Genomic DNA, 15628 nt, shown 5'->3' with positions numbered 1-15628 from the left:
AAGAAAGGGAAAAAAAAAACCTATTCATCTGGAGTGAGTTAATGAATGTGACCTACATCATACCACCTTGCCAACTGACATGCAGTTCTGTGACACAGTGTGTGCCGTTTTCAGGTGCAAACCCTTCTGCACATGTAGCATGCGCAGGTTGTGAGCAGCATCTGCACAGGACAGCAATTTTGAACAACCGCAAACAGTGGCTACAGCAACACACAAACACTCTCAGTGACAGGGTCAGGGATCACCGCAGCAGTGACGTTGGAACAGCCATATGTTATGGTTGGCTTGGATCACAAGGAACAGGGCACTGCTCTACACACAGGGGTATTCAGGGGGTGGTGTGTGGTCCATCATCCAGTATTACCTCCTGCAAGTCCCCTCTCCAACTACAACGTACAGTGTTAATCGTTACTCCTTGATAAGATAATGTGTCAGTCCTGACATCAAAGCTGTCAGGACTTCTGCAGCAGAACTGTGTCTAGTGATTCCTGTTCCTCAGCCTCGTGTGGAAGGTCCCCCCTCTGTGAGCACCGGCCCTCAGGACAATGGGATGCAGACTGTGTGCTACACATGGTGTGCTACACATGGTGTGCCAGTGCTCACATTGGTTTTACATGTCATTGTACACAACTAACTCTGTGGGGTATCTCCAGTCCCAAAAGAAAAAAAAGAGATATGAACGCATTTTAAATTGTATGTTGGTATTTTTCAGATTTGAATTATATATTCAGATTGTCTGCCCTGTTTTTATATGTATATCATATAAGATCAAGAGTTCTGGGAGTGCTTTGTGAAGTATGTTTTGAACGATATTAGGTTGCTGGTCTCTTAGATCTCCTGTGAAGTTGTAACTTGCGTCCGTGTGTTGTACGCCAAGAAAAGAAAACTGAAATAAGTATTAACTCTGCAAGATAGTCAGAATATGGATGCACTTCCTTGTGATAAAGAACATACATAGATGTACAGGCAATAATCCCCAAATGGTTTTCTCTTCAGTGATATTCTGGTCAGTGTTTGGGGCATGTGTGACAGGAGTATCTTGTCTATCTGTAATGTTAACAGCCAGGAGTGACTCTCTCTGACTGATCATTCTGGTTACAGAACTGCCACATTTATGACCTTCTGTGGTTGTGATGTGCTGGCAGTATGTGTGAATACCAGACACGGAATTTTGCCCCCCATGTCTTCATATTCACTGCTAAGTGTGGAGAGTCCTGAGCCAGTTCTGTCTCCCCACACAAGGACATGGACAACACAGCCCTTTGATGTCCCATCAACTTACTGACAATGCCCTGCAAAGCTCAAACTTTTGGTGGATATTCCCACCTGGATGCCATGCCAGAGTTGGAATTATCCAAGATTAATATATGTCATACCCATCTGGAATCTTGTTTTCCCAGCACAGAACACATTTTTGCAGTATCATCAGATATGCTGTTAGTGTAATTATGCAGATGTTAGATAACCGCATATCCCCATTCGTTTTACACAATATCCTTGCAAAGCTGGATCCTGTGCTGTGTGTGTGAGCAGGCTGTGTAAACAGTTTGTAACCTCTGCTTCCCTTTATTACTACCACCACAACTTTTTGTCTGAAAAGTTGGAATTATCACATGTTGTCTGCCCTCTCAACATACTCCCAGGTCCAGATAGTGATCACAGTGAAGATCCAAGTGATCCACATGGCTGACTGTAATGTGCAGTACTCAGGAGTCAAATTTGATGGACGTTCATGAGTTAGTCACAATTCAGTTTCAGTTTCAGTTGCTCAAGGAGGCAAACCATACACGCTACACCACATCTGCCAAGCAGATTCCTGACCAGCAGCGTAACCCAACGCGCTTAGTCAGGCCTTGAGAAAAAAAACACAAAACCCCCCCCAAAAAACGGGGGAATAAATAATGAGTTAGTCACAAGCCATTGGGCAATCAGTCTTTTCTAGGGAGGCCTCACTTTGCCCATTATCAACATGTGCAAAGGGCTGAGCGTACCATCAAAATCCATGTAGCATGCACTGAAAGATCATCAGTATCAGTTATTGGTCACTTCCTATGTTAAAACCCAGGGAGAACTTACTGAGGTCAATATCCAGATCCACATAGCTCACCTGAGCTCACAGCTAGACCTAGGGTAATCCACTGAGTTGAACAGCAAGATTAAGTTGAGCTGGTTGACTTTTTGTCATCTAATTGGTCACTGAAGGGTCTTTTAGCACTCTATATCTTTAGTTCTCCGACACCTAATGTACTACACTACACAGTGTTTCCTAGCAAGTAATGGTCCCTGCATTGGAGCAGTCAGGGTGTTATATCCTTCCACACAAGTTTTAATCAGGGATGAGTCAGTAATCAAAGGCTCCACCTCTCACTGACACTCATATGGACTCACAGCGATGAGATTTGACCTCACACTGTTGTCTGCTGGTGTGTATGTGAGAGGAGGCATCAGCAGTCTGTTGGCCTGTTTGCACAAGCAGATTCATGTGATGCATGAGCTCTTGTTATGTTTTGGTGATGGGAGGAATTGTTTTTTCCCCAGGGATGACCTGAAGGAGAAATGTTGTTACTGTGAAATAAGATTTATTCGTTTTTGTTACCAGAGGAAGAAGTGATAGAATCACGTTACAAGTGAGTTCAAGTTGTGTGAACGAGTAGAAAGGATGACAAGGGGTTTTATGTTCCTGAATGATATGTCATCATCCTATGGTTCTGCCTTCCAGAGATGGTGAAACATGTATGTTACAGTTGTCTTTATTATGATGGTCATTATAATGTGATTGGGTCAGGTTACATTCTCTTGGTGTGTTCTATGATATTGTTGTCTCTGTGTAAAGTGTTAATGTGGTGAACATGTTAAGATGGGGATTCCCTGCTGAAGGATTCCCCTGCAAACTGCCAGACACGGTTGTGGAGACCAGTGCCTCTGGAAGACCTCTGCAGCTTGTGAGTCAGGTTTGTGAGCTGTTGACTTTCTAGTTTTTGTCAAGCAAGTTACCGTAAAGTTCGGTCTATAAGCCGCGACTTTTTACCCCAGCTTCAACCTCTGTGGCTCATACAATGATGCGGCTTATTTGCGGATTTTAACTATCCTGGGAGTGTCATGTTTTCGTCTACTCTTAGTTGCCCTTCAACTCACCATCACCAAAATCATGATTTCTGTCCATGAATTTTTGGATGAGCTTCAGGATAGTGTGCTAACTGTTCACATTTTATAAATCAAATCCGCACACTTTAAAGCCTTCAGATCAGCATTCAGTTCTACTCTGCTCAAGCGTACACTCTCATCATGCTGAAAACGTGACGTTATGCCTATGATGCAGCCTTCAAATTGAAGGCGATCGACCTAGCAGACGACAGTGCAAGCAACGAACCAGCAGCGACCTCCACCTTCATGTTCATGAAGTGCAAGCGAGGCTGAAGTCAGTGACAAGATTGCGGAGGAAGCTGTGCCGGTTCTCTTCAATTCGGACATTGAAGACGAAGATTTTAGTGGATTCAGTGAGCAGGACGACGTTGAATAAATGTGACTATCCCTAAATTATGGATCTTATTTTCGTTTTGTTTATTTATTATTTTTTTGTGGCACTAGCAGTATTTTCGCTTGCTTTTCTTTGTGTTGTTCCCGCTTGTGTTTATTTCATGACCTACAGTATCGACAGCTTTTCTGTAGTATCAGTACTGATGTGTTCCAGTACCAGAAATAAGTGCGGCTTATAAACCGATGCGGCTTATGTATGTATAAAGTTTAATTTTTTCCAAAATTTAGTGGGTGCGGCTATACCAGTGCGCTCAATAGACCGAACTTTACGGTAATCATTTGTATATGATTTTGTAATGTTCAGGATCCTTTTTTTGTATAATTTTTTTTTAATGATTTATTCCAGAATTGCGCATTTTGCGATGGGATCTGTAGGCCAAGCTTTAAGGACTAGTGAGAATGGAAGTACTGTTGTATTGGCCCAAGTGAGGAGAATGGAGGAAAGAGTTCCAGTATATCACAGACCCCAGCCACCTTGCAGATAAGGAGCTCGCCTCATGGACAGTCAAGAGTTCAGAATTTTAGTAGAAGTACTGCAATGTGCATGTTGGTTTTCCAAAACCCAATCTTTCTCACTTGCTCTCCCTTATATTAGTTATAATCAAACACGCACACACACTCTCTCTCTCTCTCTCAACCAGTGGTCTGTGATCATAGAAGCCAAGCAGACATCTTATTACCGCACTATAATCACTGCCATACTTTGGTGCGTCACAAACATGCCCTCCAGCTTGCAATCTCATTTGCTAAACACTACAGTTTTTTTGTTTTTTAAACATTAGTCCTGCGTTATTTGGCTTGTGACTCTTTACATGGCTGACCATGTTTCCATCATAGTTATATATAGTTTGAAGCGCCCTTTATCCCACTGTGGTTTGGAAGAACCAGGAGCATTTGTCCACATATTCCCCATTGCCAAAGATATCTCTCTGCCACAATCTTGAGTATTGTATGGTCTAATAAAGTTCAGGGTATGATTTTGCCACAAACAAAAACCACAGTATTGCCTTCCTGGCACATTACATTCTTATATGCGATATGGTGATAGTTTGATAATCAATGGACAAGTCTTCATTCTTTAACTGATAGCTGTAATGTTTAGTATAATGACCTATTGGCTGATGGCCATATGGTCAGTTTGTTCAGAGCTTGGATCTTGTTTTGGTGACGGTTATATTGTTCAAGGAGGTGAGTCCTGGTTAACTGGTAGTAGGTGAACAGCTTTTTTTATTCTTTTACTCATTCTCTGGCCAAAACCAGGGTGGCTGTGCTTGGTAAGGACTGCAACCAGAAGTGCACATAAAGGTAACCATGTCCACATGAACCACTTATAAATCATATGATTCCATCATTATTGGAAAAAGTAAGCAGGCAACCCGATTTATTCTTTTGCTATTTCATGATATGGATTTCTTTCAGGGAAAAAGTAGATGGCAGTGGAATATGACGGCATCTTATTTCCTGAGGAGAGAAGTCCAAATTTCTCACATTTCAGAGAAAAATCTTTTCAAACTAGTTATACCATTAATAGATAGGCAGGATATGACTCAGTGTGTAAAAAAAAGTGTGTAAATGTTATCACCTGTTTGGAGTTGCATGGCAGTGCAAGGTTTATTTAACATTAAGGATTTCCCCCAAGTCTATGGAATCTGCATAGACTTAGGAAAATTCCTCAATGCTGAATGAACTTAGCATAACTAAGATCACTTATGCAACCCAGCTTGTTTTGGTCATGTCGATGTATTTTCTCAGTGACAGCAAGTAGTAAAGGAATGAAGCATTGTGGAAAAGAAGTCAAGGTCATGCGGCAAAATAGGATCAGCTTTGTAGAGCCATCTAATTTTGTGTGTATGTCCCTCCTACCTAGGAGTTAGGCACATGGATATATTTTCAGGGATAGGGACTGAGGACTTTTTTTACACTGTCTGTTTCCTTGTATGGAAAATGAGGGAATACTTGTGGAGACATTCACACAGTGAGAAATCTACATATCTAACGGGATTTGCTTGGAGATATGTGCAACTGTGGGTGTTCAAGGTGTTAGTGTAGAAAATACCCCTTGAGCACAAAGAAATGGCCTGGACAAACAGAATATATGCATGCTTAGGGGAATAACTTTAGAAAACATTAGAAACATAAAAGTTTGCTCGCAGTAGAGATTGGTATTTGAAAAAGCTGTGGTATTTTTGATTGATCAAACCTTGTTTCTTGACTTAGAGTAATTTATTTGACCATTGTTTATACTTGAACTGATTACCTTGTGTGTTTCCATGGATGTGTTGATGGATACTTTCAAAGACATATTTTTGTTGATGTATTTATATGGCTGATTTTTATGAAAATGATTTATGTGGATATATATATATATGCAGAATCACATTTTTCTTTTTTCTTTTATTGTTTAAGAACACACACAGACTTTCTTCTTGATTTGACCTTATGAAATAAATGATATATGACGCTGAGTGTTACTACACTTCCATTGCAGTGTAACTTGCAGCTGTTTCTGTTTGTAATTATTGGCATTTTCTTGTAAAGATTCAACCTTCAGTGTGATCATCACAAAAAAGGCAAAAGTGATTCTGTTATGTACGAGGATATATTGATGTGCACAGTGTATGTTATTTTGTTGCTCCTTTTGCTGCATGTAATGGTAACTTTGTTGGAGAGGCATCCACTGTTGCATGTTAAAAGTGGACTGTTAAGGCTGTGAAATAAATCATTTATAGCATGTTGAATTATACATCATTTCACAAGATCAGGTCTTATCTGTATGAAATTTGGGCTCATTTATTTGGATTGTTTAAAATTTTGTTAGTTTGGTTCTGATTAAGGCAGACATGTGTGTGTGTGTGTGAGAGAGAGAGAGAGATATCTAGGTAACAATACCCCATAATTATGTACTTGCATTTTCTTTGTGCCTGTGTGTAATATATAAATGACTTGCATTTGCAAAATGAGCAGTTTGATTTTTTTTTTTTTAAACAATCAGATCATGTCTACCCAGAGACAGTACGATAAAAAGAGTGCAAGATTTTTAGACATTTTATCAGAAGTACTTTGTGAATAAGTGTCAGGTCATGTCAGTTCAATTCTGACTAAATTCCTTGTTTCCTGACTGGTTCACTACACAGAAAGGAGAGAAACCATGTGGTCAGTGTGATGTATTTACAATAAAGTCGTGGTTGCTTTACAGTGCCTCTGTGTGTGGTGTGTTCTGCTTTGCTTATTTGTCTGCTTTCAAAAAGAATGGATGAATGGTATCAACTATAAGTTCTGACAAAATATGAAATTTAGAATGATTTAATGATGAGATGGCTCTTAGTGCTGCAGCCTTGTGGGCTAGTTGGCCTTTGGAAACCATCCCAACACCAACTGTCCTAAAACCCTCTTGGCCGAGAGAGTGGGGATGTAACTTGGGCAAGACACTCGCCACTATAATCAAATTCTAGCCCAAATAGTCGGAACAGCAGTTGCCTCCTCTGCTGTTCTGATGGTCATTGTCGGACACTGACTATCATATATATAATGATGAAATGGTACAGATTGTGTTCATCACTGATTTATCTTTATGAAATGATCGTTGACTGCGAAACTGATTGATTCAATTATTACTTGAGCACATGCACGAGTTTCACAGTTAAATGTTATTGTTGTGGAAGAGAGAGAGAGAGAGAGAGAGAGAGAGAGAAACAGGTAAAGGGAAACAATGCCGCTTGTCTGCTATAATTGTGATCAGGCTGATTATTTCCCTTCGACAACCATACTCGAAACAGAGTTATCGACAGCTTCTGAACACTTAAAAGCTACGGCACAAGAACCAAAAGACTGTAACTGGATACATATTTTGTTGAAACTCTTTGCTGTGATGCATTTTGAACACTATTTTCATAATGCATGGAAGAAAAAAAAATGGCACAACAGCTGCCCCAGGTAATGTTGACACTGATGGAGCCAATCAGTATCAGTAGCTCAAGGAGGCGTCACTGCGTTCGGACAAAACCATATACGCTACACCACATCTGCCAAGCAGATGCCTGACCAGCAGCGTAACCCAACGCGCTCAGTCAGGCCTTGAGAAAAAAACAAAAACAAAAAAAAACGGGGGAATAAATAATAGATAAGCTTGCATAAATAAATAATAATTATAATATAGAAAAAGGTAGTAGTAATAATATTAGTAATACTAATAAAATGATAATAAAAAAACATAAATAAATAAATAAGACAACAATGGTGATAAATAAGCGGATAAATGTAAAACATGAAGACACACATACACCCACACATGCATAACAGAAATGCACCAAACATGCAGTTTCACAGATATGAAAGCACAGTCAAATACATATAAACGTACATGAGCTCCAACACACACACACACACACACACACACACACACACACACACACATTACCTTGCACCTCCTCTACCCCCCTCCTCCACACACTCATTTCTAGTCTACGTATCGCGGCTTCCACGGCACACAAACACACACACACACACAAACACACACTCACAGAGATGAACACTTACTTGTACAAGCACATATGAAAGCACAGTCAAATACATATAAACGTACATGAGCTCCAACACACACACACACACACACACACATTACCTTGCACCTCCTCTACCCCCTCCTCCACACACTCATTTCTAGTCTACGTATCGCAGATGGAGCCAAACTATGAATGAATGAAGATAAAGAATCCACTCTGCCCAGACGTTTCAAGCAAGAGTCAGGAGAACAAAAAATAATAATAATAATAATCACACACACATCCACACCAAGTATCTGCCTGTCTATATACCTGTCTGTTTTTTTAACCTTAGACTCTCTCTTTTCTCCCTCTCTCAACTGTTACGTTTACCTGGCTGTCTCTTCTTCTTCTTCTCTCTCTCTCATTCTGGTTGTCGCTTTTTTCTTCCTGAAATAAGCTAATGATGTAAGGATGTCACTTTGCATGTCATAATTGTGTAGGTATCATATGTATGTATATTGCTGTTTACGCTCGTATTGTTTTCATTCTTGTTGTTTTCGATAGAATTTCTTGTGTGTTGCCTGTAATCGTTTATTTCTATATTATCCTATTGTGTAGGTATCATATGTTTGTATACTGCTATTTACATTCGTATTGTTTTTGTTGTTTTCAATAGAATTTCTTGTGTTGCCTGTAATCGTTTTTTTCTATATTATCCTTTCCCGATGCCCACTTCCCCATTTCTTCCTTGTTTTGTATTCTTCTTTTCCTCTGAGGGCAGGATGTAAAAAAGCTGTATAAGCTTATGCTTTTATGCTCAGTAAAGATCATTTTGACTTGACACACACATATAGATATATATAGAGAGAGAGACAGAAAGAGAGAGAGAGAGCCAGGTGAGGGGGATATGTGGAAAGATTAATCTTTTTCAAAACCTTAACCTCAGCCACAGAGGATGATCACATGCAGACCTTTATTTTCTGTTTTTCTTATCACTTTGTACACAGTTTGAAAAAAAAAAAAAAAAAAAAAGCAACACAAAATCATGAGCAAGTATGCATTTTCCCTGCATAGCTAAAAAGATATATATTTCTGTATTCTTCATCTTTCTGTTTTTGTTCTTTATTCCTTTCTCTCTTTTTTTCCCTCTCTCTCTCTCACACATTATATTTTTTTCTCTCTCTTGTATCTTCTTTTTTCACCTTTTGTCTTTTTTTTTTCTTCCCCCTACCCCCACCTTTTCATATATATTTTTTTTCTTTTTCCATTCTCTTTTTTTTTTTTTTTTTTTTTTTTACCTTCATTTCTTACCCCTTTTTATTTCTCTTCAAGAAATAGTTCAGTGATTTATGGTCCGAATGGGTGTCTGGTACAAAACTTGCAACATAGAGATACATCGATTCAGGCTTTTTTTTCCTTTAGATTTATATATATATATATATATATATATATATATATATATATATATATTCTTAAATCAGAGCAGGGGAAAGGTAGAAAAACTAATAATACATCATTAGACATGTACATCCAACTCTTAATGTATTAGTGTCTACGGCAAAGGCCAGGAGATCTGAGGACTTACACGCAGAGGAGGAACCCGAACCGGAACCGGAAGGGGCTGTGCGTTGACCATGCCCCAGCTCCCCTCAGTGGTGGGGAAATACGGTGCCAGCGGTGGGGAGGAGGTGGGGAGGGGTGTTGCACCCATTCACATCGCAGCAGAACTTGCAATGGAGAGGGTCGTCTTTAGTGGCCGTCTCCACGTTGTTGCATTGGTGGTTGTGAATGAGCCGACATTCTGACCTGGACATGCAGCTGGTAGGGGTGGGGTTGGGGGTGCAGAGGGCAAACAGAGAGTTGTTAGTTATTGTGTTGTATACATGTAAACAAACAACAACAAAATGTGCATTAACAACATGAATAAGAACAATGATATGAAGAAGGAGAAGAAGAATCATTATCATCACCATAAAAACGTTTAAAAACAAATTAGGTTAAAAAAAAAAATTTTTTAAGCACATGATAAGGTTGATGGGAAAAAATATATTAGAAAAAAAACTGATGATTAGTAAAACCAAACCGAAAATCAACCACCACCAGCCTTTTGTGACTAGCATCAGCAAAAGTTTCCTACATTTCTAAACTCTCGCACTTCATTTAAAAAGCAACAACTTATCATGCTCGTTGACAGGAGCAGACTTGGTTCATGCTGGTGGTAAGGCAAGTTCAAGTTCCAGTTTTAATTATCCTTTCACTCCCATTGGAGTATGGATGATTGCTGTAAAATAATCTTTTCATGCCCAGAACAAACATTTCCAAGTACACAACAATGTCACATAAAAGTTGAGAAAACACAAATGTCTTTTAACTCCAAAAGTGTAGCTAGGCAACATTTGCAAATCTAATCATCTAACTTACTGCTAAAATGACTTTTTTGCCTCCTTTGAGCATATTCCAAAAATTAAAAACCGAATTTGGAGAAATATTTTTTAGGAACACATCTATTTCGTAACTGATCATAGTTGGGACATTCCATTATAAAATGAAACTCATCCCCAATCACAGACATGTTACAAACCTTACAAAGTCGTAACTCTCGTGGTATGCCTTTGTGTCTCCCTGTTTCTGTTTCCAGCTTATGATTACTACTTCGAAATCTGAAGAAGCTGATAACGTAATTATCTGGCATTTGACATATATTTTTCTGTACCAAATCCACTTTTGAAATTTCGATAAAACAAACATTTACTACTCGCCTGTAGAGCATGTCTTCATATATTTTGAAAACTATCTCTCACTGAGGCATTCGTACAGCAGATGTGGTGTGGCCTACAATTATGGATTAGCCCGAACGGCAGTAACGCCTCCTGGAGAAACTGAAACCGCTCAACAGCGCATGACGAGAGGAACCGATCTGCACGTGCACGATGCACCCTGCCTGTACTGATCGACTTACCCCCTGGTGATGTGCCGGATGGTGGTGCCCCCGGAGCCTCTGTCGTCCACCTCGATGAAGCACAGCTGGTCAGAGGCCTGGCACGGCTTCACCGTGTCCTGAGGACGCACCAGCAGACACTCCATTTCCGAGCACGTGCTGCACACTGACAGCAACCTCATATCACAGTCAACACCAGTTTACCTCACATCACCTCACCTCAACAACGCCTGTTGCTCCGTCTGGGATACAGGCCGCCAACTAGCACTCTTTCAGCCATCTCCCGATCATGTGCAAGTCGCTCCCCTCCCCGAAGACGGTGTGTATGGCTGTCTAAACGGCGGGGAGGGGGGGGGGGGGGGAGAAGAAGAAGAAGAAAAAGCATAAAACCGACTACCCTTTCACGTAATCTGGGTCAAACTCCCAGAGCATGGCAGACATTTTATGGGCAGATGGAAAAGATAAATCAGAAAAAAAAGAATTAAATTTAAGAATAATAATAAATTATAAATTTCATGCCATGGGGGCTGGTGTAGCTAATATGGCGATCACGATACTCAATAGATTACTTTTTGTTTAAGCACAGTTTATCAGCAACCATGTAAGCTGACGATTTATCGCAATCCCACAATTTCTCTCACTTTGAGAGCTTTCGTGGGGGGCGCCCCAAGTTTCTCTCACATTGAGAGAAATCGTGGGACTGCGAGAAATCGTGGTCGTTTCCCTCCCACATTTTCTCTCAAATGCGAGAAATCGTGGGGGAAGTCCTCTTTATCTTTAACAAAAATATTTCCTTTGTCATCGGAGTTAGTTTCTTGTCTTTTCCCAATGCAAATCTAAGAGAAAAATATTAATGAGAGAGAGAAAAAGAAACAAGAAATGAGGGAAACGACAACGACGATTATAATAATGACAGTGGCGTTTGCGAAGACATTCACAACAGACGGCCGTGAAGGTGATGGTACAGTACTAGTTAAAAAAAAAGAAAAGAAGTAAGTATGTATGTGTATGTCTGTTAGTGAGTGTGTGTGCGTGTGTTTCCGTATGTGTGTTTGCCTGGTTGATTTGGTCTTCTTTCACTCTGTTTTAAAAATATTTTCATGTTCTAAATGTCTTCTATGAACCTGAGAATCTATTTTCAGTGCAATCTTAAATTGCTTGCGAAAGGATGCTGACACAAACAGATGAACAAGCATGAAATGAAGAACACTCTAAATAAATGTGACAGAAAAGGTTGCATCACAACAAACATCAGAACTATTTGATCCAGTTTTCACGCGCCGTACGTGAAGGTAAAATATTGCGAAACACCTTATTTGCCATCACAATAAAAAATATGTAAAAGTTGAATCATTTTGATGTTATTTCCAACATCCAGGAAAGATTCCGTTCAAGTCATATTATATCATATTATATCATACTATATTATTTCTGTTTGAGTTTTACACATTGCCTGGATTTTGTTGTTTGTTATTGATTTCTTATGTTGAATTTGAGGTGGATGCATTGCAGTAACCCATCTTATGTGAAATACAATAATTAGTTTTGTTTCAGTGTCATTACTGTTTATGTCTTCGCTAACACCACTGTTATTATCATGATCGTCGTTGTCGTCGCCCCCCATTTTACTCTGTTCTTTTTCTCTCTCTCATTTTTCTCTAAAGTTTGCATTGGGAAAAGACAATTAAGAAACCAACTCCGGTGATAAAGGAAATATTTTTGATAAAAATAAGGGGAGCTTACCACGATTTCTCTCACATTGTAAGAAAAAATGGGGTGCCCCCGCACGACTTCTCGCAATTGAGAGAAAACGTAGGAGGGGGAGCAACCACCATTTCTCTCAAAGTGAGAGTGAGGGCACCCCCCACGATTTCTCTCAAAATGAGAGAAATCGTAAGGGATTGCGAAAAATCATGAGCTTACAAACCATTTCACCGATGGACCTTTTGCAAGCATTCTGCTCAAATCTCCAGATCGACACGGCAGATGTATGTGGAGAATTTGGGATGACATGCGTGAGAGTTATGCTGCTGAGAATGAAACACAAACAGGACAGGGAATAAAAAGTGACCGTTTTGATTAAAACTTGGCAACGTTCATTTCTATTTTATTTTCTATGCTTTTTTTTTTTCTTAGCTTCTTCTCGCCGTCAGCGCCATCATCGACATGAGAAAATAATAATACTTTACCCCCCCCCCCCCCCCCTCTCCGCCCTTTCCTTTTAAGTAATGATAAAAGTAGTCGAAGAATCAACCAGATGACAAATCAACAAATAAATCGGTTGATCGACCAGCTGTCGCTCGCGCTCTCCAGCGCTCATTGACTCACTCTCCAATTATTTTCGGCCATCTACGATTAAAACAAAGCTCATAAAATGAACATACAATTAACGATCGATCTACCAACCAATCAACCCGTCAACCACTCAGTCAGCGTATTCACCCATCAAATCACGCGCAGTACTTACTCAAAGGCGCTGCAGTCGACGCTGGCGTGGTAGTGCTGGGTTGGTGGGTGTGGTGGGCATGGGTTGGTTTGTGGGTTTGGTGGGTAGGTCGGTGGGTATGGGTAGGACTGTGGGTAGGTTTGTGGGTGGTGGTGGGCTTTTGGGTAGTGGTAGTGGTGGTGGGCTTGGGGGTAGTGGTAGTGGTGGTGGGCTTGGGGGTAGTGGTAGTGGTGGTGGGCTTGGGGGTAGTGGTGGTGGTGGTGGGCTTTTGGGTAGTGGTAGTGGTGGTGGGCTTGGGGGTGGTGGGCTTGGGGGTAGTGGTGGTGGGCTTAGGCGTAGTAGTGGTGGTGGTAGCCGACTGAGGGGAGGAACTGCTTCCAGGAGGGGCATAGAAACCAGGGACTCTGGATCTGAAACTGGTGGCTGCGTAACCTGCACACAGTGTATGAGAATATGAGAGAAAAGGAGAGAGAGAGAGGGAGGGAGAAGGTGGGGAAAGAGAGATACGAAGGGATGGAAGCAAAAAAGGACAGAGATAGACAGAAAGAGTGGGGAGAGAGAGGGAGAAAGAGGGAGAGAAAGATACACACACATACACACGCGCGCGCACACACACACACACACACGCACACACACACACATACACACACACGCGCGCGCGCAAAGAGGCAGATAGACAGAGAAAGCGCGAGGGAGAGCAGAAATATTGTAATATATAGTGGTTGAACTGTACTTTGCTTTAAAAAAAATAATAATAAAAAAAGCAACAAAAAACAAAAACAAAAGAAAACAACAACAACAACAACAACAAGAGAGGCAAGGCCTTCAAGACTCACTTCTAATACACTTTTTAAAAAAATCTAATCGTTAAAATGTGGTCTGTATTTGTTATAATAAAGCTTTGGGTTAAAAAAGAAAAAAAAAATCCTAACCAGATTCGAACCCTGCGTGTTCGGGTTAGGAGAAACTGTCTTACCCATTACACTATCATGGCTCCTTTACTGACGTACTAAAATTTAATATTTGAACATATTTTTTTAAAGGGCGATAAATCAATTGCGATATTTGCAGTGAGAACGCTGTTTAAATCGTATTATTCTGGTGTATCTTGTTCATTCAAAAAATCTTTAAGGGCAATAAAAAAGTTCTTTTCAAGTCCGCGGTAAAGGACACGTGGCTATCGCCGCAATCACACTGCAACATTTAGCCGTTTTCTCTAGATCTAGATAGATGTACAAGTTTAGTTACACCCGCCGGGAATGTGGTACGACATGGTCGATTCAATTTCTCTTTTATGTTCATTCTAGTTTTATAGTTTTAAAGTTGATATGAAAATTTAGTATTTTGTTAAACTAATAACATATAGAGCCAAGTACAAGTACTTCTAAACGTCGTAAGAAGTGAAAAGGACTTCATTTTGAGAAAAGTCAAGACTGGAAATTTTTTCGTTTCATCGTGATCAGTTCAAGGGTATTATCTCGTATGGTTTACAATTTTTAACTGAGAATTCCGACTGATTCTGTGGATATTTTTATGGCAGTTTGGGGCATAATCCAGTAAGTGATGAGGCGTTCACAAATCTTTCTTTGAATAAATCAGTATTTAACAGTCTCCTTCTCCAACTTTCCATCACATGTTATCGTGTATTGTCCATTGAATATAGGATTGAACAGGCAGGTCACCAACTTGAAACAAAATGCCGTCGTTCGCGTTCGCGAAGAATATGAGCGCGCGCTTTGAATGTGTATAAATATGTGTACGCAATTGATTTTTGCCCATGACCTTCAGGGCTCAGCCAATAGATCTGTAAAATCCACTCGTCATATTGATTTTAGTATTTTCTGAAAAAGACCACTTGGGCGAATGAACATGGTGAAAGCCCTGTACACTGAGAGTAAAACACACAAGCCTTTTATGCATTGAGTATAATTTCAAAATGTAATGTTTAAGATGAGAAAGATCAGTTTAAAGCAAATTAAGTCCCCTAGCATTAATTACAGATTAATTTCCCTTTTTTACTATCTGCACCAAAACGTTTGCAAAATAAATAAAACTTCCATGCTTAGCAAAAGAAGTTCCTGTTTGAACAAAAAATGATAATAATGACTGCTCTTGTTGTTGTGTCAGAATATCAGATCAAAGTGCCAAGTTTAGAGAATACAAAAAATATAAATATAACAGTAAATACAGTTTGCATATAATTTGGCTTCTTTTTTAAATTTT

General features: G+C 39.9%; 1 protein-coding gene across 7 annotated transcripts in view; it reads left to right on the top strand.

Annotated features, from left to right (window-relative positions):
- Positions 1-6740, top strand: part of LOC143299223 (ceramide phosphoethanolamine synthase-like) — a 52363-nt gene extending 45623 nt beyond the window's left edge. For all 7 annotated transcript variants that reach the window (XM_076612418.1, XM_076612417.1, XM_076612419.1 and 4 more), the window contains exon 8: positions 115-6740. In XM_076612418.1, coding sequence (XP_076468533.1) covers positions 115-138 — 24 coding nt within the window. In that variant the 3' untranslated portion in view covers positions 139-6740. The remainder of the gene's footprint in view (positions 1-114) is intronic.
- Positions 6741-15628: the final 8888 nt, after the last annotated feature.

This window comes from Babylonia areolata, chromosome 24 (genome assembly GCF_041734735.1).
Source record: "Babylonia areolata isolate BAREFJ2019XMU chromosome 24, ASM4173473v1, whole genome shotgun sequence".
Classification (NCBI taxonomy): domain Eukaryota; kingdom Metazoa; phylum Mollusca; class Gastropoda; order Neogastropoda; family Buccinidae; genus Babylonia; species Babylonia areolata.
This window is presented reverse-complemented; position numbering and strand designations above follow the sequence as displayed.